The 24168-nt window shown below is 43.8% G+C and overlaps 1 protein-coding gene across 1 annotated transcript in view; it reads right to left on the minus strand.

Annotated features, from left to right (window-relative positions):
- The window catches only part of LOC126203955 (uncharacterized), a 253425-nt gene that overhangs the window by 36977 nt on the left and 192280 nt on the right, over positions 1-24168 (minus strand). The window contains exons 2-4 of the mRNA XM_049938348.1: positions 11635-11823; positions 8309-8446; positions 6273-6428 (exon numbers count right to left, since the gene is read on the minus strand). Coding sequence (XP_049794305.1) covers positions 6273-6428; positions 8309-8446; positions 11635-11823 — 483 coding nt within the window. The remainder of the gene's footprint in view (positions 1-6272; positions 6429-8308; positions 8447-11634; positions 11824-24168) is intronic.

Here is a 24168-nt window from a genome sequence, read left to right on the forward strand (position 1 = left end):
ACGTGGTTGCGTGACGTAACAGGCTTACACATTCAGTCTTCATTTACATACCATAACTGTTATCTGTGTTATGCAAAGGAAACGAAACGAAACTACCTTGGCTTACAGCAATTGTCGATGGATTATATAATATGTGTAGCGCATAGTTAAAATTAAAGCTTGAAGACAAATGCATGCTGTCACACTGTTATGCATTAAAATGCCAACTGGAAGCAGGTTTTTCTCTGAATTTAATATCAAGCTGTTATATAACACAACTGCATGAATTGATTTATTGCTCATAAACACGGTGTTGCCCAGGCCGTCTCAGTTACCGCTGGACATCAGAATTGCTTTTTTGACAGTTTAATGACCTTAATTTATTGACATCTTGAAAGTATTTGTGAATCTCTTCGTAATAAAAGTTGGGTGGCGGCTAAGGTGTAATTAACAGTTCCCGTGTCGGATTTGTTGATTAAAGTTCACTAGAAATTCAGATACTTAGCCTTTTGCGTTATTCTGTGATAGATAGATAGAATGTTATTCGCTGGGAATTACTTAGGCCGTGTTCGAAGAGGGAGAATTATTGTACACAATGACTTTCAGCAGTCGAAAGAACAGCTGACAAAAGTGCCTTTGGTATGTAAGAGTAATACTCGATTGTTACAAGCGTATTGGAAATCATGGAAAGAAAAACTAGAGACATGCGCTTCATTTAACCATATTCTTCGCATGTAATAATTGTTTTCGATTTGATCCACCGTTCCTCGTTATGCAGTTCATCCAGATTCAAAATTTACTCGTATAATCACGTTGTTCGCCATGAAATTTTGGTAGTGTACCCATAAAACTGCGACCACAAGTTTGTGTTATTTAACAAACGAACTACTCGATAGCGTCGTTGTTCCATTTTTTTCTTTAGGTCCGTAAGCCTTACAGTCTTCACACTAGAGTATTTAGTATTTCCACAAACTCGCGTCACAACAAGCAACTGTTTACTTCTCCGAGTGTCCTATTTTTTCGTATGTGTGGCGACGCATTTAAAATCCATGTTAAAATCGTCACCAAATGTAAGATCTGCATTCAGCTGATAACTGTGGCCTCTAGCTCAGAGTTGGCTGTGCAGTCGTCTTACCGCTTATTGATGTCGTTTTTCTGTAACAACAGTTACCAGCATTGTAAGACATTTCTGTTTCGGCTCAGTTCCAATACACCATGTAAAATGTAATATTGCCCCGTCCTGACTTCGACAGGGTGGTGTATATGTACAGCTCGTCTTTGTCCATTTTATATATTGTTACATCTCTGTTCGCTTCCTGTATAGTTTGTACGACTGCAGAGCATCCGATAAGACTATAAAAACAGACGCAGTACTATCGTGGTCAGTTAACCACCTGCTGTAATCATTGCATAGGTAGCAATGTATATGTCATGATAGCACCAATGTATGTGTTTACCAATAATCTTGCTGACTGAAAATATTATCAGTCTCAAATTCTGGAGTAAAAGAAAGTATGTTGGAAATATCACTTTGGTAAGCCAAACCGAGGCCTTTTGTACATACGGAATCTACCTGCTGCTGTTGACACGTAGCTCTCCTCACTCCCTACCACCTCGAAACCATTCTCTCTCGCCTGAAACGATTCCCGTTACGGCCACTGGTTACACAGAGGAGCTACAACTGTAAGCTACGTAGAACTATAAATGGTCTTCAACAATTGGGCTCATTCATTCATTCATTGTGTAAGGAGAATACTTTATGGCAACCAAACTGAGATTCACGCAACATCATCTGCTCAGTTAAATGAGTTAGTGGTTCATCTTAGGCCACTTTCGCCGACACATTTAAAAATAATGGAAGGGTTGAAATAGGTCTGTAATTAGATATTGTTTGCTTATCTTCAGTTTTATAGGTGGGTACTACCACAGCATATGTAGCATACATAAATGTCAGGAAAAATGCCTTGAGTCATTGACTGATTAAAGATAGCTCGAGTGTAATCATAGCAAATTCAGAACGTCAATAATCTCCTAGAATCATCATCATAGCCAGCAGAATTACTGTTACTTGGTGACCTGATTAATTTTGTAATCTCCTCAGCTCCTGACGAAATGCCTGTTACTAATGTCTGTTCTGTTTGTATGTTTGCAACTAAGGTCTCTTGGTGGTGTATATAGTATCTGTACAAATAAATGTAATGCATCTGTGTTTGGTTGATTATTAGTGGGCACAAAGTTGGTCCCCAGTGTGTGGAAGTAATAATTCAGTCTGGTGACGAATGCCTTGTTTGTGTGTGTGCCAGAGCTATCTTCGGAGGTCTCAGTTTCGTTCAAATTGTTTCTTGTCTGTTTGTTATGTTTTATAGTGTTCCAAATAGGTCTTGCCTTATCCTTGGAGTGTTTTTACATCGTGCGCAAATTTTACTTCATAATAAGACTGACTGATTTTACAATAATGTTGTTTTTCAACTCTTGACCACAGTTGGCCTCTAAATTAGGTAGAGTGCACTCTTCCTAGCATAAGATGCCTTAACCGCAGGAGTTGTCATTCTCTTGTCCTCGCTTATTTTTGATTTTACCGTTATTTGTTTTAGAGGAAGCAAGACTCAGTGTGCTGAAGGAATGTTATTGAGAAAGAGTTAAATTTCCTACCTACACTACCTGCTTCATAAATCTCTCTCCCGTAATTTATGTATAATCACTATTTACGACTCTCCAGTTTTTTACTTTTGTTCAGTGATCTGTTGTATGCGAAAGAACCCGAAATTTGAATTTTGCGCTCAAATGTTTATACGAGTAACCATACAGAAATACCGCTAGGTGCGTCTTCAATCAGTCTGGCAAGTGGCTGCGAGCTGAGGGGTTTGATTAGTCGTTGGTTCCCATTAGTTTGCGGTATAGCAATGGCTGACTTGAAAGAGCAACGTTTCTTTATGAAGTTTTTTTTTTCCCAACTTGGGAAAACCGCAGCGTGAACGCACTAAACCTTGAAGCAAGCTTGTGGACTGATATAAGCATTTCAAAAACGGGTCTGCATCATCGACAACAACATCGCCTGGGAGTTTGCAGGGAACTTCAGTTCCTAATCGAATGAATCTTCCAGGGGGTCTCACTGTTCACGCAAGTTTAATTTATGGCTATTACCCTGAACTATGCAGCACTCGTAGCAGAGGAGCCCTTCTCCTCGGCCAAAGAAAACTCACCGAGTCAAGGGTAGTATTAAGTCCTTTTTACATACACTTTCCAGTCACATTAATGTGATCACCTGTCAAGAGCCTGAATAACCAACTTTTGCAGCGCGGATTGCTGCGAGGCGTGCAGGAAGAGTTCAGTGAAGTTCTGGAAGGTACCAGCTGCTTTAGGTTTCTCGTTTGAGGGTCTATGGCGCGAACACCCTGATTCTCGATTGGGATTAAATCCGGCGAGGTCGGTGGCCATAGGAGTAAGGTAAACTTATCTTGGTGCCCTCCAAACCACGCTCATGGACTGCGAACTGTGTGACACATTGCATTGGCCCTACATACCATCGTACCAAGGGAAAACCTCATTTAGAGGTGGACTTGGTCCACCAAGGATACATACATACTTGTGTCCATTCATTGTGCCGTCCATAATGACGAGATTACCCAGGCAATGCCACGAAAACGTTCGACAGACCATAACGCTCCTGCTTCCAGGTGACGTGTAAGCTGTCAGAAGTTACACGCCCTACATGCCTACAGCCATCCGCCCAATCGAGCATAAAACGTTATTCATCTGTAAAGGTCACAGGTTGCCACTAATTGGACGTCCGATAGCGGTATTGGCGTGCAAATTCCAGCCTTAGTCGCCGATGAATAGCAGTGAGCAAGGGGGCATGAACCAGGCGCCTGCTGCGGGGGCTCATATACAGCTACGTTCGCTGAACGGTCTTGTAGAGACACTGTTGGTAGCCATGTGGCTCATCTGGGCGACCAGCTGCTCAAGAGGTTGTTCCCCCGTACACATCTCTGCAGCCGTCGTTCTAGTTTTAGGTAGCGCCATTTTGCCATGCACATTATACTTTAACAATGGTGGCATGTGAACAGTTTACAAACAGCTGTTTCGGAAGTGCTTCCACCCTTGGTCCAAAAGGCAATGATCATGCCATTTTGGACTTAAGATAAGTTGCTCCGTTTACGCATTCCGACAACATGTCTAAATATGAATCATACTCCGCAAGCCACCAAGTGGTGGTTCGCGGATGGTACTTTTGATACAACTAAGTGACCCCCCATTACCATGCTCCCCTCGCGAATGGTGCGTGTGAAGAGTGATTGTCGGTAAGCCCCTGTGTTGGCTCTAATATCTCGTCGTGGACATTTAAGTGAGAGGCGCATGGGCAAAAATAATATCTTGTTTGACTATTCGACAAATAAGAGCCAATGCAGAGGCTCACCGACAATCGTGCCTCGGACGCACCATTCGCGAGCGGAACAACGTAGGGGGCATCATTTACTTGTTCCAAAAGTATCCGCTAATCATCATTAGGTGGCTTACGGAGTTCCCCATCCTCCGAACACGCTTTATGTACCCTCTACTGCTGGTGCTGCTATCTGCCGTCTGTGAGTGGTTATTGAACGTTGACGTGGCGGTGACTGGACCGTGTATATAAAAGAGACTGCCATAAGGAATTCGTTCCTCCTGGTTAGATGATCAATAAATATGTTCTAAGAAGGTGGAGGGAGCACATGAAGAGAAGATACCACAAAAATGGCGTTCGAACGACTGGCTAATCAACCACGACAAAGCACTGTAGCTTACCGCCTACATTGTTCAGGAATGTTCGACTGGCCGAGTGGTTCTAGGCGCTTCAGTCTGGAACCGCGCGACCGCTATGGTCGCAGGTTCGAATCCTGCCTCGGGCATGGATGTGTGTAATGTCCTTAGGTTAGTTAGGTTTAAGTAGTTCTAAGTTCTAGGGGACTGATGACCTGAGATGTTAAGTCCCATAGTGCTCATAACCATTTGAACCATTGTTCGACTAAAAACAAGATTCCACTTTTTCGTCAACCGGCCGTACTCACCAGACTGTGCGTCTTGTGGCTTCTTCCTCTTCTCCAAGATGGAAACGTTGAAGGGCCGAAGATTTGATTCATGGGGAATGTTGAAACGAAATAGCAGAGAGTACTGAATACACTAACAGTCTTTCAGGATGCGTTTCAAAAATGGCAGAAACGTTGAGACCAGTGTATTCGCTCCCAAGAGGACTACACTGAAGGTGATGGCACAGAATAAGATCTAAGCAAGAAGTAATAATTTTAAAAATAAAATATAAAATTGACCTCCAAGAGCTTATAATAAATACTTCTTTATTACAATAAGTCTGAGTCCTGATACCATCACCAGGCACCTTACGACATTTAAAACGACTAACATAGCGTTGTAAAACCTGGGGCGTTAAATAGCATAAAATTCATCAAATATTATGTGTCAGGTAGTAAAATATAATGTACAGTCAGTAATAAAATATGTCAAACACTATTAGTCTTCGTTCCGCATTTTTATTGACAGTACTTGGCAGGTGATTTACTATGTATTTTATGCTATTTGCCGCCATAGGCTTCATATCGCCATGTATCGTGTTTTAAATGTCTTAAGATACCTGATAAGTCTGAGGACTGAAACCAGTTGTAACAAACTATTTATTTTCAGCTCTTGGTCGTAAAGTACAACATTTTTTTCAAAAATTTACGGTCTGTGATGCGCCACCTTCACAAAATGTTCAGTAATACTTTTAATTATCATATTTCGGGAACTTTTGGATGCCACCCGCAATTGAAGGCAGGAACTGCACACTTGTTAGGTCTTTCTCGCTACTCTGTTCCCATCGCTTTTGTAACAGATTTTGACTGCTATGGTTTAGCTTCTTCTTCTTCTTCTTCTTCTTCTTCTTCTGTTTGCATCGGCCGTCTCTGTTAGAGAGCTTCTGCGTATCTTATCATTCAGGGATATGGTCAGTGACGACGGCATCGCACCCGTCAGCGTGGTTCTCAAGGAATGCCGAGATGGGGTCGTAAGCATAGGCGCCCTAAAGGGGTAGGGGCCACGCCTGGAATCTGGACAGCAGAATTCTTTGGAATCAGGACAGCAGAATTCTTATTCATTACAGAATTCACACACATAAAAGGTGGTATTTTTTTCCTGTAAAATTTATTTCCTGTGGCGTGACACGTCTCGAAACTGAGCAACTCATTTATATCAAAAGTGGCAATTTTTAAATCTTGGTCTGCCCCGGATAAATTCTGCGGACGCCCATGGCCGTCGGCTCTTACCACGGTGTCGTTGCTGCGTGCCTGGCAGTCGTCGACGCGGCGCCGCAGGTCCGCGACGTTGACGCTGAGGTCCAGGAGGGCGGCGTCGGTGCTGGCGCCGGACTGCCGCCCCCGCACCGCCGCCTCCACACGCTCGCTGGCCATCTCCACGCTGGACTGCAACAGGGCGGCATTACGTGACAATGACGAGGGGCTGCTGTAGTAGCTCTTCACAACAAGAACGTCGTCTCTCTAGTATTACTCGGCAGAGTGAAATGAAAAGCCGGCTGGATATAGTAGTATAGTACTTTCGTACGCCTGAGGTAGGTGGGAACTAGGTCTCGCGGAAGATAACGTGGCACATGAACAGAAACGCATTCTCGTACTGCTCACTGGGTTATTCCATTGCACTGTTCGGAAGGGGGGGGGGGCGTTTCACTTGCCTGTCGCTCAGCAACCTGTGCTCTTGGAGTGTTCTAATGGTTCTCTCTTTGCTTTGTAGCATGCCACCAAAGTGTTAGTGTATAGTCTGTACATCATAAATTACAGTTCCCCAATGGATTTTTCTGGTCAGTGTGTGAAGGCCAATCCCAGTAACTACTGTAAAGATTTTCAAAATGCGAGGGCACAGCAGTCAGTCGTCCTTTCCTTTCAGGCTTTATTAAAGCAAATCTAGATTTCGGCTAGTATCTTTCCATTATCAGTGCACTATTTCATAGTTTCAAGACCTGTCCTAGTATGTCAGTCCCCTGTTGTTCGGGCTTATGTCACAGTTCATTCTAGCCTTTAATGAATTGTTCAAATGGTTCAAATCACTCTGAGCACTATGGGACTTAACTTCTGAGGTCATCAGTCCCCTAGAACTTCGAACTACTAAAACCTAACTAACCTAAGGACATCACACACATCCATGCCCGAGGCAGCATTCGAACCTGCGACCATAGCAGTCTCGCGGTTCCAGACTGTAGCGCCTAGAACCGCTAGGCCACTCCGGCCGGCTAATGAATTGTTACAGAAGCCCGAACAATATGGGACTGACATACTAGGACATTTCTTGAAACTATGAAATGGTGCGTTGATAATGGCTAGGCACTAGACGAAATTTAGATTTGCTTTAATAAACTCTGAAAGGGAAAGACAACGGACTTCTGTGGTCCATCATTTTGAAAGTAATATCACAGTCGTCGAGTGCATTCCACATTCCTATTGGAAGGTAACTTGATACTGTAAGGATTCTGTTACGGTTTTCTCTAATAAACAGAGTTACCCCGAGCAAGATCTGTGTGTATGGTTTATTACTGCTATGCCAGATCCGGCGACCTTGCTGGACAAGCTAGAATTTGGCAAGCATGAACACAGCCAGAAGAAAGTCGTCGTTTGAGGGCGGGCATTATCTTGCTGAAGTGTAAGCCCAAGATGGCTTGCCATGATGGGCAACAAAACGGGGCGTAGAATATCGTCGACGTACTGCTGTGCTTTAAAGGTGCCGCGAATGACAAAGTGCACATCAGACCATCACTCCTGGTTATCGGGCCGTACGGCGGGCGACGCCAGGTTGGCATCCCACTGCTGTCCATGGCATCTCCAGATATGTCTTTGCTGGTTATCGAGGCTCAGTTCGAAGCGAGGCTCATCACTGAACACAATTCCACTCCAGTCAGTGAACCAGGCCGAAGATGTGCCTGGATACGCCCTGGACAGTGTGCTGAAGGAATACCAACCTGTCTGTCACCTGCCATACGGCCCGACAGTCAGGTGTGATCGTCTGGGATGCCATTTCATTTTGTAGCAGAACCCATTTGGTTGTCACCCGCGGCACCATTACAGCACAATGATACATCGACGAAATACACTATGTGATCAGAAGTATCCGGACACCTGGCTGAAAATGACTTGAAAGTTCGTGGCGCCCTCCATCGGTATTGCTGGAATTCAATTTGGTGTTGTCCCACACAGCCTTAATGACGGCTGCTTCCACTCTCGCAGGCATACAGTTATTGTAATCACCTAAACAAGTATTTAGTAAGAAGTTGACGATAACGGACAAGTGCACGTACCTGCAGCTTGGAGACCCCCACGTCCAGCCTGGCTTCCATGTAACCGAGGCGGTGGTTCAGTCGTTCATAAGCAGAGTCAAACTTGCGGCTCATTTGGTCCTTCGACAGCTCTTCTTTCAGCTGCCGCGAGCTGACCGACTGGAAAGGACACACTTTTTTAAACACACCACTAAGTCTGTTTTTTTAATTTCTTCTCGTCACTTTTCAGATCATGACCACATTGGCACTTTGTGCTCACACGGACGTGGACACCGTATATTCATTATAATGATAAAAAGTTGATATAATAATTTATTATGTCAGTATAATATTATATGATGTCAAAATCATCTAATTTCTACAAATCATCACATTAATGGTTTCAGCAAATTATTGCAGTTTCAGGCGTTTCGGTTAGTCCACAAACAGTTTCGCCACACTGTAACAGCTCTTACTTACGTACATCATGCTGTGACATGCTGAAAGGTATTGAAATTAAAATACACTGTAAGAGAAAAAACATCGCACCACGAAGGTATTATCCGGATGGATCAAGAATCGCTAAATGTTGGTCGACTTCTGGCTCTTATCAAGCAATTATTCGCATCTATTGACAGAGTTGTTGGGTATCCCCCTGAGGACTATCGTGCCAAATTCTGTCCAATTGACATGTTAGGTTGTCAAAATCCCGAGATGGCTGGCGGGCTCTACCCGTAATGCTTTCAACGTTCTCAGTTGGGGACAGATCCAGCGACCTTGTTGGCCAAGGTAGGGTTTGGAAATCACGAAGATAAGAAGTAGAAACTCTCGCTGTAGAGGGGCGGGCATTATCTTGCTGAAATGTAAGCCCAGGATGGCTTGCCATGAAGGGCAACAAAAAGGGGCGTAGAATATCGTCGATACACTGGTGTGCTGTAAGGGTGCTGCAGGTGATAAAGTTATCCTACTATGAAAATAAACGGCAACCTAGACCATCACTTGTGGTTGTTGGGCCGTTTGGCGGGCGACAGTCAGGTTGGTACCCACCGCTGCCCAGTGCATTGCCACACACATCTTCGGTGGCCATCGGAGCTCATTTCGAAGCGGGACTCATCGCAGGAGACAGTCCTACTCCAGTCAATGAGATTCCAATCCGAAAACTTGTCTGGAGACGCCACAGACAGTGGTGGATACCAACCAAGCTCTTGCCTGACGTACGGCCCGACAACCGGAATGATGGTAGGGTGCCATTTCGTGGCAAGCCATCCTGAGCTTCCATTTATGCAAGATAGTGCCCGCCTGCACACGGCGAGAGTTTCTACTGCTTGTGTTCGTGCTTGTCAAAACCTACCTTAGCTCCCAAGGTCGTCGGATCTCTCCCCAACTGAGAAAGTTTGGAGAATCATGGGCAGGGCCCTCCAAGCATCTTAATATTTTGACAATTTAAGGGAGCAATTGGACAGAAATTGGCACGATCTCTCTCAGGAGGACATTCAACAACTTCATCAATCAGTGCGTAGCCAAATAACTGCTTGCACAAGGGGCAAAGCTGGACCAAAGCGTTTTTGACTGTCTCCGTTTATAAAGCTCTTTTTCTTGAATGAATCATTCCTTTTTTTTTAGGAAATTGTAATTTTTTTTGTCTGTACATCTATGTCACCTCTACCGATTAGCGCTCGATTCGGATATTTCCCTGTTGGTGCATCGTTGTTTTTAGTGTATCACCTTGTGCTCTTTATACAGGGTTTTCCAAAGTCTCTGTACCAAACGTGTAGGGGTGATACATCACGTCATGAGAAAGTCTTTTATTACTGTATTTTCGGTCTGATAACATTCCTTTATCTCCCTCTAAAATTTTTAAGATGCCCGACGTCTCCCCTCCAACTCCAAGGGATTCTTAATTTGCTCTTGGAGGAAAGCGTGTGTGTGGGTGGGTAGGATTGTAGAGGGAGAGCAAGGAGTGAATGCAGTCACTAGTTTCAAGTGAATGTAGTTACGGCAGTTTTTCGAAGCTGAAGAAGCTTATATAAACTTATACAGGATAGACCAGCGAGGAGATGTGCATCAAACGATCTTCGACTGAAGACCAGATCATAATCATGTGCTTCACCATGAATTTAACCTTACTTATGGTTTTTGTTATCTCTACTTACTCTTTGTACCCTGTCGGCTTGGTGTAATGCAAACCAGTGCTTAGCTGCACCTCGTAATCCTAATAAGGATTTAACTTAGAGTCCTTTGTAGTGGTTGGCGTCCGTGAAGTTGTCCTCGAGGCGAGTGAGGCAGCAACTGTGGGTAGTGCAAAGTGACAATTATTGAACTGTATGAAATAAAATCGTTATGACTTCTGAACGGTTTGGTTTAGGATATACAAACTGCACAGTTGGTCGTGGGGCATGATGGGAATTAGTATGCTTCGGCTTACCGACGAAACCCACTTTGCCGGGCTTGGCGGCCGAGCGGTTCTAGGCGCTACAGTCTGGAACCGCGCGACCGCTACGGTCGCAGGTTCGAATCCTGCCTCGGGCATGGATGTGTGTGATGTCCTTAGGTTAGTTAGGTTTGAGTAGTTGTAAGTTTAGGGGACTGATGACCTCAGCTGATTAGTCCCGTAGTGCTTAGAGCCATTTGAACCATTTTTCGAAACCCACTTTCATTTGGATGGGTTCGTCAATCAGCAAAATTGGCGCATTTGGGGGACTTGAGAATCTGATTTTCGCGCTCGAGAAGTCTCTTCACCCTCATTGGGTGACTGTGTGGGTGCAAGATCCAGTCACAGAATAATGGTGCGATATTCCGTGATGGCACGGTGACTACCGAACGGTACGTGAAGTTTTTGGAAGATTGTCATCCCCGATATCCAAAGTTACCCTGTTTCCGACAAGATGCGCTTTATGCAAGTCAGAGCTCGAACCCATCGAAGCAGGAGAATGTTTGATGTTCTGGAGGAGCACTTAAGGGACCGTCCCAGGGTACCCATTGGCCACTGGCTTGGAGCTTGATTGGCCGTCATATTCTCCGGATCTGAAAATATGCGACTACTTCTTGTGGGGCTATATTACAGGTGTGCAGCAAAAAAGCTTAAAACCAATTCTGAGCTGAAAACAGCCATTCAGGAGATCATCGACAGCATCGATGTTCCGACACGTCATAGGATCAAGCAGAACGTCGCTATTCGTTTGCGCCACATCACCGCCGTTGATGGCAGGCATATCGAACATATCATAACCTAAATCCGAATATCTGTGGTGGCATTTACATGTTGAATGAAGTGTGTACACGCCTTAGTTTGTAAGTAATTTATCATTTTTTCATATAGTTCAATGATTGTCACTCATTAGGTTGACGGTAGTACTGTTAGTGCGTACCTCGGCCAGCTTGTCGAGCCGTATCTCAAGCAGCGTCTCGAGGCGCCCCAGCCGCGCCTCGACGGCCTCCAGGCGTCGCCCCTGCTGCTCCAGGCTGACCTCCCAGCGCGGCGCGTAGCGCGAGGAGTAGACGCTCGCGTCCAGGCTGCGCAGGCGCTCCTCGATCGACAGCAGCACGCTCTGCACTCCCTGCAACACGGCAACAGCACCGTCCCCCTTAATAACCACACCAGTCTCCAGTAAAGGCATAGCGGTGTAGTTTAGGGTGAAATCGTAGGCCAGCCTGTACATTTGGCGACACAGATTCTCTAAATTTGCTGTATTCTCAGGTTCACGTAAAATATCCAGGACAATAGACGAAATACCACTCTTCCACGAAGGAAATGGCGTTAAGGCGCGTGCTTGACCGATTCTTGAGTACTGTTCATCAATATGGGATTCTTACCATGTACTACTGATACGAGAGAGAGAGAGAGAGAGAGAGAGAGAGAGAGAGAGAGAGAGAGAGAGAGAGAGAAGCCACAACTAAATACGGTGCCTTTCGTCACGGGATAGTTTAGCCTGCGCAAGAGCGTTACCGAGATGTACAACAGACTCCATTGGTAGACGTTAAAATAGAGGCGTTGTGCACCACGGAGAGGTTTACTATTGAAATTTCCGAGAGAAGTCGGACAACGTATTAGTTCTTCCCATACACATTTCACGTAATAACCACGACAACAAAATTCGAGAAAATAGAACCAGACAGTCTTACCGACAGTCATTCTTCCCACGCGTCATTCCACGCGTGGTACCAGAAGTGCCATCCATCTCACACCACTAGGTGGCTTGCAGAGCATGATGTAGATGTAGAGGTGCGCCGCTCTCTAATCTTGTAATCTTGATCATCTTGCGCGCTTCAGCTGATTCGCGTTAATGTTAGTAAGAACCATTTCAGCTGTAGTAATGTACACACTTCGACATAAAACTCGACCGGCGGCCGGCCGCTTCAGAGGCTAAGTCCGCGCCGATCGCGACATGAGACAAATAAACTGGCCAACTCGCTAATTCTCTAAGTCCGGCTATCTGCTCAATCTGGCAACACTGTAGACTGCGGCTCTTCCTGGAGGATGTCTTGCCCGATGTTAGAGAAAACGTAGCCTGTTTACGCCCGTGGTCTAGTGATAGCATGTGTTCTTTCGGTGTACGATGTCTGTGGATCGATACCAGCTGGGGTAAAACATTTTTATAGCTGCTTCTGCCTGAATGGTGAAGACGTGAATTTGATGGTAGCGCAGATTCAATCTATTTTACTTTCAGACACACCGATAGCAAAATTTTGTCCAGTAAGCATTTTGCGGCAGATTTCTCGAAGACTGTCCTCCTCTCGACGCTGTATGCGGCAAAGCTCCGGGATCCACTTGCTGGCTAACGGCAGCGGCCGTGGCGACAGCAGCGGCGCTGCACTCCCCCGTTCTTTATCGAAAGAGCCTGCTACCGCTCATCGCTTTTGATAATTTAAAACGCTTTATTATTATTAAATGTTGCTCCACAGAAAATTTCTACGATTTCCATCCACGCTCGGTAGCAACGGAGACTACTGTATTACATTAATCGGCAAGAGCTGAGTATGGCCCGAAATTAATTTTATAGACTGGGACGAAATTAAACCAACACACTACATTCGATGAATTTATAAATGCTTCATACCTCGCTTCTTTTACTTCCAAAGTCAATTATTTGTGCAACTTTTGGCCAATATTCGGATGTTTTCGTCAAGGCAGAGTGAGCGTCTGTGGTGTAAAGTGTATTACAGTTTCTGTTTCATTCCTTGTGGTAAGTCTATGCGATAAGCTGTGTGAATACCTTGCAATGCATGCTCTGTAGCAGTGCAGGAACACTGCATGTTTAGAGTTCGATGAATGGATTCATGAAATATTTAATGTTGATCGGAAGTGATAGTTAACGTCATCAGATTTAAACCAGAAAGAGTTATTGTTTTTGAGGTTTCAGAGAACAGAAAGGAGTTGCTAACGCCGGTGTCAGAAAAACTCTACAGTTAAATGCTATTGCAAAAATTTATAGGAGAGGAAGTATATTAATGAACATGTTCACTTCATAAACAACCTCCTGACATGTTAGACCTATTTGACGAACGAAGCTCAAAGTCGTATCGTTTCCGAAACTAGTTCACAGTGAAGCACCCTGGCATTTGCAAAGCAGACATCCGTGATATTAACATAATTTACTAAGTCGAAATTGCACGAAGATTTGTGCGTAAAGGAATTCCTCAGATTTCGTGTAAGGAATTTTTACTAGCAGTTTGCAACTCCATTAATTAAAATGGAATATAAAAAGGTCGTGTACAGCGGCTTTCTCCGAGATTGGAACTGCCATCTTAGATAGCACTATCATCGCAACGCATAAGGGAACCACTGAGCTAACGACAAACTGGCCCTAACAGGCGGACTATAGTCACTGCGATATTGCCTGAGCCTCGAAGCGCAACATTAAACACACAAAGAGGTGTTACTTATGTGAAATACGCCGTTCTTGGAGTCCAGAAATTAAATAAACTTTGTAAGTGTCTCGTCTTACAGTGGATTATATCGTATGAGTCTTCGATGCAAAATTATTTTACATGCTTTATGCTGAATGAGAAACACTGAAACATCCGTTTTGACTTCCTACGTTGAAATGATATAATGTCAGTTGTCAACAGCCTTCTCCCACGCCGGAAGCTGAAACTTGTATCATTCTGGATTAATGATAATTGACTGCCTCAAATGTATACATAGCCCACAAGGCGACGTCAGAAACTATCAGGAGTGAACGCCGCATAAAAACCAAACGTGCGCGCACGTCTCCCCTCTGTAGAACCGTATCGGACAATCACGACAAGCATTTCGCTGAAGAGCTGCCTCGTAAGAGAACTGAGAATAGGCAACGTCGTAGCAAATATTTGTCAACACTGTGATAGTGCATTTACTTCCGGGTGTAGCCCGGTATTACATCGCTAAATTCACATGGCGTTCGTTTTTTGCATCGAAGACTCATACGATATAATCCACTGTAAGACGAGACACTTACAAAGTTTATTTAATTTCTGGACTCCAAGAACGGCGTATTTCACATAAGTAACACCTCTTTGTGTGTTTAATGTTGCGCTTCGAGGCTCAGGCAATATCGCAGTGACTATAGTCCGCCTGTTAGGGCCAGTTTGTCGTTAGCTCAGTGGTTCCCTTATGCGTTGCGATGATAGTGCTATCTAAGATGGCAGTTCCAATCTCGGAGAAAGCCGCTGTACACGACCTTTTTATATTCCATTTTAATTAATGGAGTTGCAAACTGCTAGTAAAAATTCCTTACACGAAATCTGAGGAATTCCTTTACGCACAAATCTTCGTGCAATTTCGACTTAGTAAATTATGTTAATATCACGGATGTCTGCTTTGCAAATGCCAGGGTGCTTCACTGTGAACTAGTTTCGGAAACGATACGACTTTGAGCTTCGTTCGTCAAATAGGTCTAACATGTCAGGAGGTTGTTTATGAAGTGAACATGTTCATTAATATACTTCCTCTCCTATAAATTTTTGCAATAGCATTTAACTGTAGAGTTTTTCTGACACCGGCGTTAGCAACTCCTTTCTGTTCTCTGAAACCTCAAAAACAATAACTCTTTCTGGTTTAAATCTGATGACGTTAACTATCACTTCCGATCAACATTAAATATTTCATGAATCCATTCATCGAACTCTAAACATGCAGTGTTCCTGCACTGCTACAGAGCATGCATTGCAAGGTATTCACACAGCTTATCGCATAGACTTACCACAAGGAATGAAACAGAAACTGTAATACACTTTACACCACAGACGCTCACTCTGCCTTGACGAAAACATCCGAATATTGGCCAAAAGTTGCACAAATAATTGACTTTGGAAGTAAAAGAAGCGAGGTATGAAGCATTTATAAATTCATCGAATGTAGTGTGTTGGTTTAATTTCGTCCCAGTCTATAAAATTAATTTCGGGCCATACTCAGCTCTTGCCGATTAATGTAATACAGTAGTCTCCGTTGCTACCGAGCGTGGATGGAAATCGTAGAAATTTTCTGTGGAGCAACATTTAATAATAATAAAGCGTTTTAAATTATCAAAAGCGATGAGCGGTAGCAGGCTCTTTCGATAAAGAACGGGGGAGTGCAGCGCCGCTGCTGTCGCCACGGCCGCTGCCGTTAGCCAGCAAGTGGATCCCGGAGCTTTGCCGCATACAGCGTCGAGAGGAGGACAGTCTTCGAGAAATCTGCCGCAAAATGCTTACTGGACAAAATTTTGCTATCGGTGTGTCTGAAAGTAAAATAGATTGAATCTGCGCTACCATTAAATTCACGTCTTCACCATTCAGACAGAAGCAGCTATAAAAATGTTTTACCCCAGCTGGTATCGATCCACAGACATCGTACACCGAAAGAACACATGCTATCACTAGACCACGGGCGTAAACAGGCTACGTTTTCTCTAACATCGGGCAAGACATCCTCCAGGAAGAGCCGCAGTCTACAGTGTTGCCAGATTGAGCAGATAGCCGGACTTAGAGAATTAGCGAGTTGGCCAGTTTATTTGTCTCATGTCGCGATCGGCGCGGACTTAGCCTCTGAAGCGGCCGGCCGCCGGTGGGGTTTTATGTCAAAAAGTGTACATTTGTTACATCACGACAGGTTTCGTTCAAAGGACATCATCGGGTTACACTGCCAGCAGTCTCCGTCACACATTCTCACAGAATTCTTTGATAATTATAAGGTTTGTAATGTAAACACCAATCAAACCATTATCGGCTTCAGGTTTATTATAATTAGACCTTCAGATGGCCCTTCCGGGTCTCCTTGCTTTACCTCTAGAGCCTCGTTTTGTAACGTTACGTGTTTTCTTGCATTGTTGTACCCATCACTGCGACGATTTCGTCTACTATTTGTTTTATGCATTTGAAACTTAACACATTTCTCCACGTGCACCACGTAAGTGCTGTTAAATTATCTGGAAACTGCTCTAACACACATGATTCTATGTTTTGTAGCATAACCCGTGCTTACAAAAAGTGGCCCAGCTTCACAGGCGAGCATTTGTTACGAAAACTGTTGGCGGTGTCAACTGACGAACTGGCCTTGTCATAATAAATGTACCTTAACAGACCTGAGGTGGCTCTTATTAACATTAACTGTCTGATCTATTGTCCGTTTTTAAACCCTTTCACTGTCACTGTGTGTTTGTCGTATGAGCTATCAGAGTTTCTAGCAGAGCTGTAGAACGCATTTCAGTGGTTCCTCTCCTGCCTTCCAAACTTTACAGAAGCTGTCGTGCGTACTTTGCTGGTCTAGCGCTCCCGGGTAAAGCCTCTGTGAAACTTGGAACGCGGGAGACAGTTGCTGACGGAAGTAAAGCTAAGACGGTGGGTCGTGAATTGTGCCTAGATGCCTCAGCCGGTAACAGCATTGCCCGCGAAAGGAAAGGTTGCGGGTTTGAGTGCCTTTCCGGTGCAAAATTTTAATCTGCTTGGAAGTTTCCAAACAGTGCGTACTGCACTGGACATTCAAAGATTCCTTCCGCAAACAGAGCTGTTTCTAGAATATGGAATATAAAAGAAGATACTGCACCAATAAAATATGTTAATGAAAATAAGATGCTACAGAGGCAGTTGCGTAGTGTTTCAGCGTACCAACAAATACTCTACATTTGAAGCTGACCACAAGGATTTTACGGGAACGTGCTTAAAAGCAACGCCTCCAAATTTTGTATTTGGAAACTCTCAAAGCTTTTTAAATAAAACAAATTTTATTAAGAAACTTCCTGGCAGATTAAAACTGTGTGCCCGACCGAGACTCGAACTCGGGACCTTTGCCTTTCGCGGGCAAGTGCTCTACCATCTGAGCTACCGAAGCACGACTCACGCCCGGTACTCACAGCTTTACTTCTGCCAGTATCTCGTCTCCTACCTTCCAAACTTTACAGAAGTTCTCCTGTGAACCTTGCAGAACTAGCACTCCTGAAAGTAAGGATACTGCGGAGACCTGGCTTAGCCACAGCCTGGGGGATGTTTCCAGAATGAGATTTTCCCGAGTTCGAGTCTCGGTCGGGCACACAGTTTTAATCTGCCAGGAAGTTTCATAACAGCGCACACTCCGCTGCAGAGTGAAAATCTCATTCTGAAATTTTATTAACATTCTACATCTTCATTCTTCATATATGCACGTTTATTTCTCAACCTAGCCACCATGGCGCGAACACATTTCGCCAACGAGTGACCAGTTTGTTGATGCCGTCACTGTAGAATGTTTGACTTTGTTGATGGAGCCACAACCTCCACCTATGCTTGCATCGCTTCGTCACTATCGAAGTGAAGTTCTCGAAGGTGGTGGTCATGTTTGGAAACAGGTGAAACTCGGACGACGTCAGGTCGTCACTGTATGGAGGATGATCGAGGACAGTGAACACATGGTGCAGGTGTCGCAGCGCTCCCGTGTGGTCTGATACTGTCATGCTGAAGGAGACAATGGTCCATGTGTGGACGAACTCTTCGAATTCTAAACTCGATTACAGCACGCCGTTTCTCACCCACCGACGTAGTTAAATTACACACCGCTATATTAGAGGCTGCAATGAGGAGTCCTCTAGCGATAGAGAGCTGCAAATATATAGACATGAACAATAAAGATGTAGAACGACAGTAACGTTTTTTTAATTTAAAAGCTTTGAGAATTTTCGCATAAAAAATTCGGACGTATTCTCAGCACGCCCTGGAAGATGACAGGTCAGCTGGTAAAAGCACATTTCTCCTCTAACATATGGAGGACCATTTGGTCCGCCACCTTCTGCCGCTGTATTTTAGAAACTTTGATTTGACCGTCACAGACCGAAGCGAGCTGGGATTTAAATTGCCGTAAGGAATGGCCGTCGGTCAGAGGGGTGAACAACAGTGAGCGTAGCTCACTGATGCTACTTGAGGAAAAGCAAGGCCTACGAGAAAGACAGGCCGCTGCGCGTACGTCACGAAGGTAGGCCTGCGGTCGTTCGCTCGCTCTACTGAGCAAACAAACTACGTTTTTACATTTGTTAATTCGTAACTAGGTGTGTACGTACAAACGATTGCTTCTTCTACTGGAATCCGCTATTATGGAGTCTTCCTGTTATTATTCCTACAATGATCGGAAGTCCACAGGCCTACTTACAATTTTTTACAGCTGTACTGGGGTACAATAAAAGTAAAATCCTGCCAAAATCATTATCAGTTGCATAAGGCACTACTTCTTGTATGAAATTAGGACTGTTAAGCAGAACACACTAAATGCTATAAACAAGCCTTTATACCATTTATATCGAGTATTGATCTTAAATTTTGTAGTAGCGCTGTAATCAATAATACTTCATAATAGCGGATTCCGGTATCAGATGCAATTCTCGTTAGTACATATACGCCCAGCTGCGAATTAACAGGTTTAGAAACGCATTTTGTCTCCTGAGCTGAGCGAGCGAGTTCGGGCCTATCTTCGTGACGTACGTGCCGCGGCCTGTCTTTCTCGTGGGCCTCGGTCGGGGTGAACAACAGTGAACATAGCTCACTGATGACGCTGCTTCAGGGAAAGAATCCTGACGAAAACTGTGCATTACTCGAGCAATTCTTTTTGCCCAGATAAATCGCGATCGGTGCAGGGTATTGGGAAAAGAAAAAAAAGAAGAAACCGCCATGACTCGCGCTCGGAGAGTTCCGTAAAAATTTACATACATAGATAGTTCTTCTATAGGCTTTGATGACTGTGTCTACGGGTATCAAAATGTGCTACGTAAAGGGCCCTATCTTTCGATTGCATTGATTTAGAAGCTTAAATCTTTTACGCCTGGGGACCTGCCAAGGGACCTGAGTATTTGAAGTAAATTTCAACTTGATACTTGTACCCGTTCCCAGGAAAAACAGTTCTGATGGAGAAATTAGGCTTTCTCATGTGATAGCTGCAAAAGAGTTCGAACACAATGAATATTCACTCAGGGAGAAGCTGAGCTTTGTACATATATTAAACCTAAACAAAATTTGGGAATGTAATAAATACTCGTGAAATAAATTAAACAGCATACCTAAAAATTAATTTTCTGATTAAAAACAAGTGAAATTTTAGACATAACAGAGAAACCTTCCATATCCTTTTAACGTGTTGCTACGACGAGATGTATGTTTTTTTACCCTTGTGTAAAATTTTACATTCGAGTAGCATCTTTCGAAGTTTAAATCTGTCATCATTGATGACTGTCGAGACGGATGCGTGGCTGTTAAATTATCAATATCTGGTTAACTTGAGATAGGACTCGAAATTTGTTAGCTAATGAGGGGAAATCAGCAGCGTCTGGCGTTCCGACCCCTGCCGCTCCCGGGCCGGACGTATAGAGCAGAAGTGGAAAAGACGACGCCCTCTCTAGTACCGGGACTAGTGTGTGATATTAGGATTTTAAATGTTGTTTCTTTGATCCCTCTTTTGCTCTGTAGTAAGCGCTTTTAGATTCGGTTTGTCTCCTTTATACCGCACCCATTTTCTATTCTAAGTGTCGTACTCCTTTGAATAGTGGACACTCTTGACTATAATAAATCAGGGGTGGGACATTTGTGGATGGGACGTTTCCGTCGCATGCAGAGCCCAGGTGACGTTCACATGCTGATTCTCCAGTTTCCTTCACTTGCTTTTATTATTGACGATGTATAATAGATGTCCACTACGTTTTTAGCCTCGTCCCTTTTACTGTTATGAACTTCTGGATGCACCACTCTTGGAACGAGGGACTGATGACCTTGTTGTTTGATCCCTTCCTCCCCAACCCCCTCCAGCCAACCAACCGAACGTTTCCTCTTCAGAGTTTGTCTATAGACTAGACTAAGATTGTAGGCTCTGTCTCTGCCAAAATGTATTGGTACACACCCAATTACTACCTTTTTTTCTCTTTTACCATACCGCCTTAGTAAGACGAAGCTTGTGGTATTACCTTGGTATTTCCAGAAATCATCTTACGTGCTTTCGTAGGCTACGGTCAGCTAGCGCTAAATTTTCGAATTTTCTAAATTTGATTTATCATCTCTGTTCAACACAACTCTCGGACGCGGTTGTGATTGTCCAACGTAATGTTTGCTGGACATCGTTGACACCAGGTAATAAACAACGGTGAAGTTCGTGGAAGTCGTTCAACTCAACCATGATGCGGCCTCAGCGCCAAGAACGTTATATACATATTAGTGCGTTTTGAAGTTATGTCCGTTTTAGGTAGAGCTTACAATTTCTCTAAAGTTTCCCAATACGCCTTTTGGTATACTAGGACATCTAATTGTTTTAATAGTTATTCTGAAATAATGATCAGTACTTGCTAGAATTATTTAATAATTTTTATGTATATTATTATTACATGATAAGGTTGCTATATATTTTTAATTTTCTTGAACATTCGTTTCCAGCTTGTCGTCTGCAAGTACAGCTGCTTATTACTGAAGAGGCTCACTTTTCTCATTATCAAAATCTTAATTCATTTATTTTTGGACTTTACTATGAATTACGCTACCTACTTTTACAATATAGACCAAGTTTTTCTCGCGAATGGTGATTCTCTTGAAGACGAAACAGTTTCGTAGTAGTAGCAAGTATTCTACGAGCACAATTCGTGTGAAACACAAAAAAAATGGCTCAAATGGCTCTGAGCACTATGGGACTTAACTTCTGAGGTCATCAGTCCCCTAGAACTTAGAACTGCTTAAACCGAACTAACCTAATGACATCACACACATCCATGCCCGAGGCAGGATTCGAACCTGCGACCGCAGCGGTCGCGCGGTTCCAGACTGTAACGCCTAGAACCGCTCGGCCACCCCGGCCGGCCGTGTGAAACACAATTTGTGTCCTTACACGAGATGCAGAAGCGTTTATATAACGGAGATGACACTGATGCCGTGTTTCTTCACTACCGAAAATTACTCGATGCAGTTCCATACCGCCGCATAGTAAACAAAATACACACTTGCTTAACATACAAACAGGTATGTAACTGGATTAATGACGTAGAATAAAGAGGATGCAGTATGTCGTTCGTAAAGAAGAGACGTTGTGAGAAATGAAAATATCGACCGTAGTAGCTCAGCTGAGTGTGAACGACTTTTACTTCCACGCGTGTGTATAAACAATGTGGTACACAATGTTTTAGTGTTCTGCGACTGTTAGGAGACCACGCACGTAGAAAATTTTTGTGAAAAAGTCTGAAGCTTTGAAAATAATCAGCTATTGGTATAAAGACAGACAGCGTTCGGCCAGCATAAATAAATGCATTGTAATGGGTATTGACAGACCAAACGATCTGATATCGCTTGGCTACAGATTCGCCCATCAGTCACAACCCAATCACGTGTCTGGAAATTTCCCTCTGGAGCGATTTCAGTTTGATCGACCACTTAAATCTAGTTGTGGGTAAGGCAGATTGCAGATATCGATTTATTGAAAGAATACTGAGGAAGTAAGAGAGAGAGAGAGAGAGAGAGAGAGAGAGAGAGAGAGAGATATTCGAGAACAATTGCGCATGTCATCACACTTATTTATTCAGGGCGAGAAAATCAGAGAGATACTCCTCCACTAGAAGTCGCCACAAGAACAGCGTTATGTATCTTGGAAAATCAGGGAAACAGGGACATGAACAGACGTGTACCGACAATCTTCATGCTACTGCACTATTCACCAAGGTAATAGTGATTTTCGGAGTAACAGATGTAAACATACCTGAAGAGCATTGCTGTGCTGCAGATCTGATCGCAATGATCCGGACATATCTGTGAAAAGCGGAATTCACCAATAGACGTCACTAGAGGCGGACTCGGCAGCGTAGGAGGAGACGGGGATTATTCTTGAAATGCGGTAGGGAGCTGGTGTTCAGTGGAAAGGTACTGAGCCATAATAAATTTATTAAAGTTTCTAAAAGCACTAATGAATTTATTTTTAAAGCAAAAATCCAAGCCGGCCAGTGTGGCCGAGCGGTTCAAGGCGCTTCAGTCTAGAAACGCGCGACCGCTACGGTCGCAGGTTCGAATCCTGCCTCGGGCATGGATGTGTGTGATGTCCTTAGGTTAGTTAGGTTTAAGTAGTTCTACGTTCTAGGGGACTGATGACCTCAGAAGTTAAGTCCCATAGTGCTCAGAGCCATTTGAACCAAAAATCCAAGAATAAAATTCCCTGAAAAGACTGAATTTCAATAACCAACTGATGGCAAACACCTCTAAAGGGCAACAGCATAAAATCACTTCCTTTTGTAAAGATTATTAAAAAAAAATACATTTGCATTACAGACAGCAAAACATACCATCAAATGATTGTCACAAATATCAAACATCGGCTATCACCAGTAATTATCAAAACGACAGACAAAAGTGGTTTAAATTTATGATGGTAGAGGCGGTGGCAGGGCGACGGCAGTAGCAATAATTCATCCTCCATTGACATAGGACGGCGGTTGTCGCTACCACGGTACTATAATCTTTCATTAACAATTTGTCATGGTACTAGGCATCTTTAACAAAACCACAGTTAACAAAAGTTACAGTTACCTATGCTGTAACACAGAGACAACTCGTTAACTATTTAGTAAAAATTAACGTACTGCAAATGCAGAAAATCTTCTTCAGTTTTTTCAGAGTTTACTAAACAATTCGAGCTCATGATACTAGCCAACAGGTAACTATAGACATGCCTCAGAAAAAATATAAATAAATGTGTCACTAGGGACTCCCGTTGGGTAGACCGTTCGCCGGGTGCAAGTCTTTCGGCGACTTGCGCGTCGATGGGGATGAAATGATGATGATTAGGACAACACAACACCCAATCCCTGAGCGGAGAAAATCTCCGACCCAGCCGGGAATCGAACCGGGGCCCTTAGGATTGACATTCTGTCGCGCTGACCACTTTTTTAATCTCATTTTGTTCTATATTGTTCGTTGAATTTGTTCGTGGCGGACGTCTTATGACACTCGTTCAGGTTGTTCGTTGATCCGTTCACTCAGTTTTTTTTATTACACGCTGAGCTACCGGGAGCGGACAGGAGAAAGGTAGCTAGATTAAACAGTTTTCATTGACTATAAAGTAAAATTCCTAAATCTGAAGAATTACGTCTGCAATCTGTACCCTTAGATTCTAAAATCTTTTTGGGGCAGTGACAGCCACAAGCCCACACACATTCACAGAAATGGACTCGCGTAGTACTAGGCAAAACCTTCATAAATATCACGTTTATATATATAACAACGGAAAACCAGGATACAGAGTCAAAATAACCACCACACGACACGAAGTAACTTGCACACTATTCGGACGCTCACCGTGGTCTCTCGTAAAATCCAGCGCCCATTGACAAACGCTTGCTTAGATAGCGCCGAGAGAAGGGTGTAACGAAGATTACTCGTAGTCGGAAACCCACGGGTATCATCCAACAGACGCCACCGTCTAGTGCTCGCAAAGGTCAGACCGGACTCCTGCGTCGTACCCCGCCAAA

This window comes from Schistocerca nitens, chromosome 9 (assembly GCF_023898315.1).
Source record: "Schistocerca nitens isolate TAMUIC-IGC-003100 chromosome 9, iqSchNite1.1, whole genome shotgun sequence".
NCBI lineage: Eukaryota > Metazoa > Arthropoda > Insecta > Orthoptera > Acrididae > Schistocerca > Schistocerca nitens.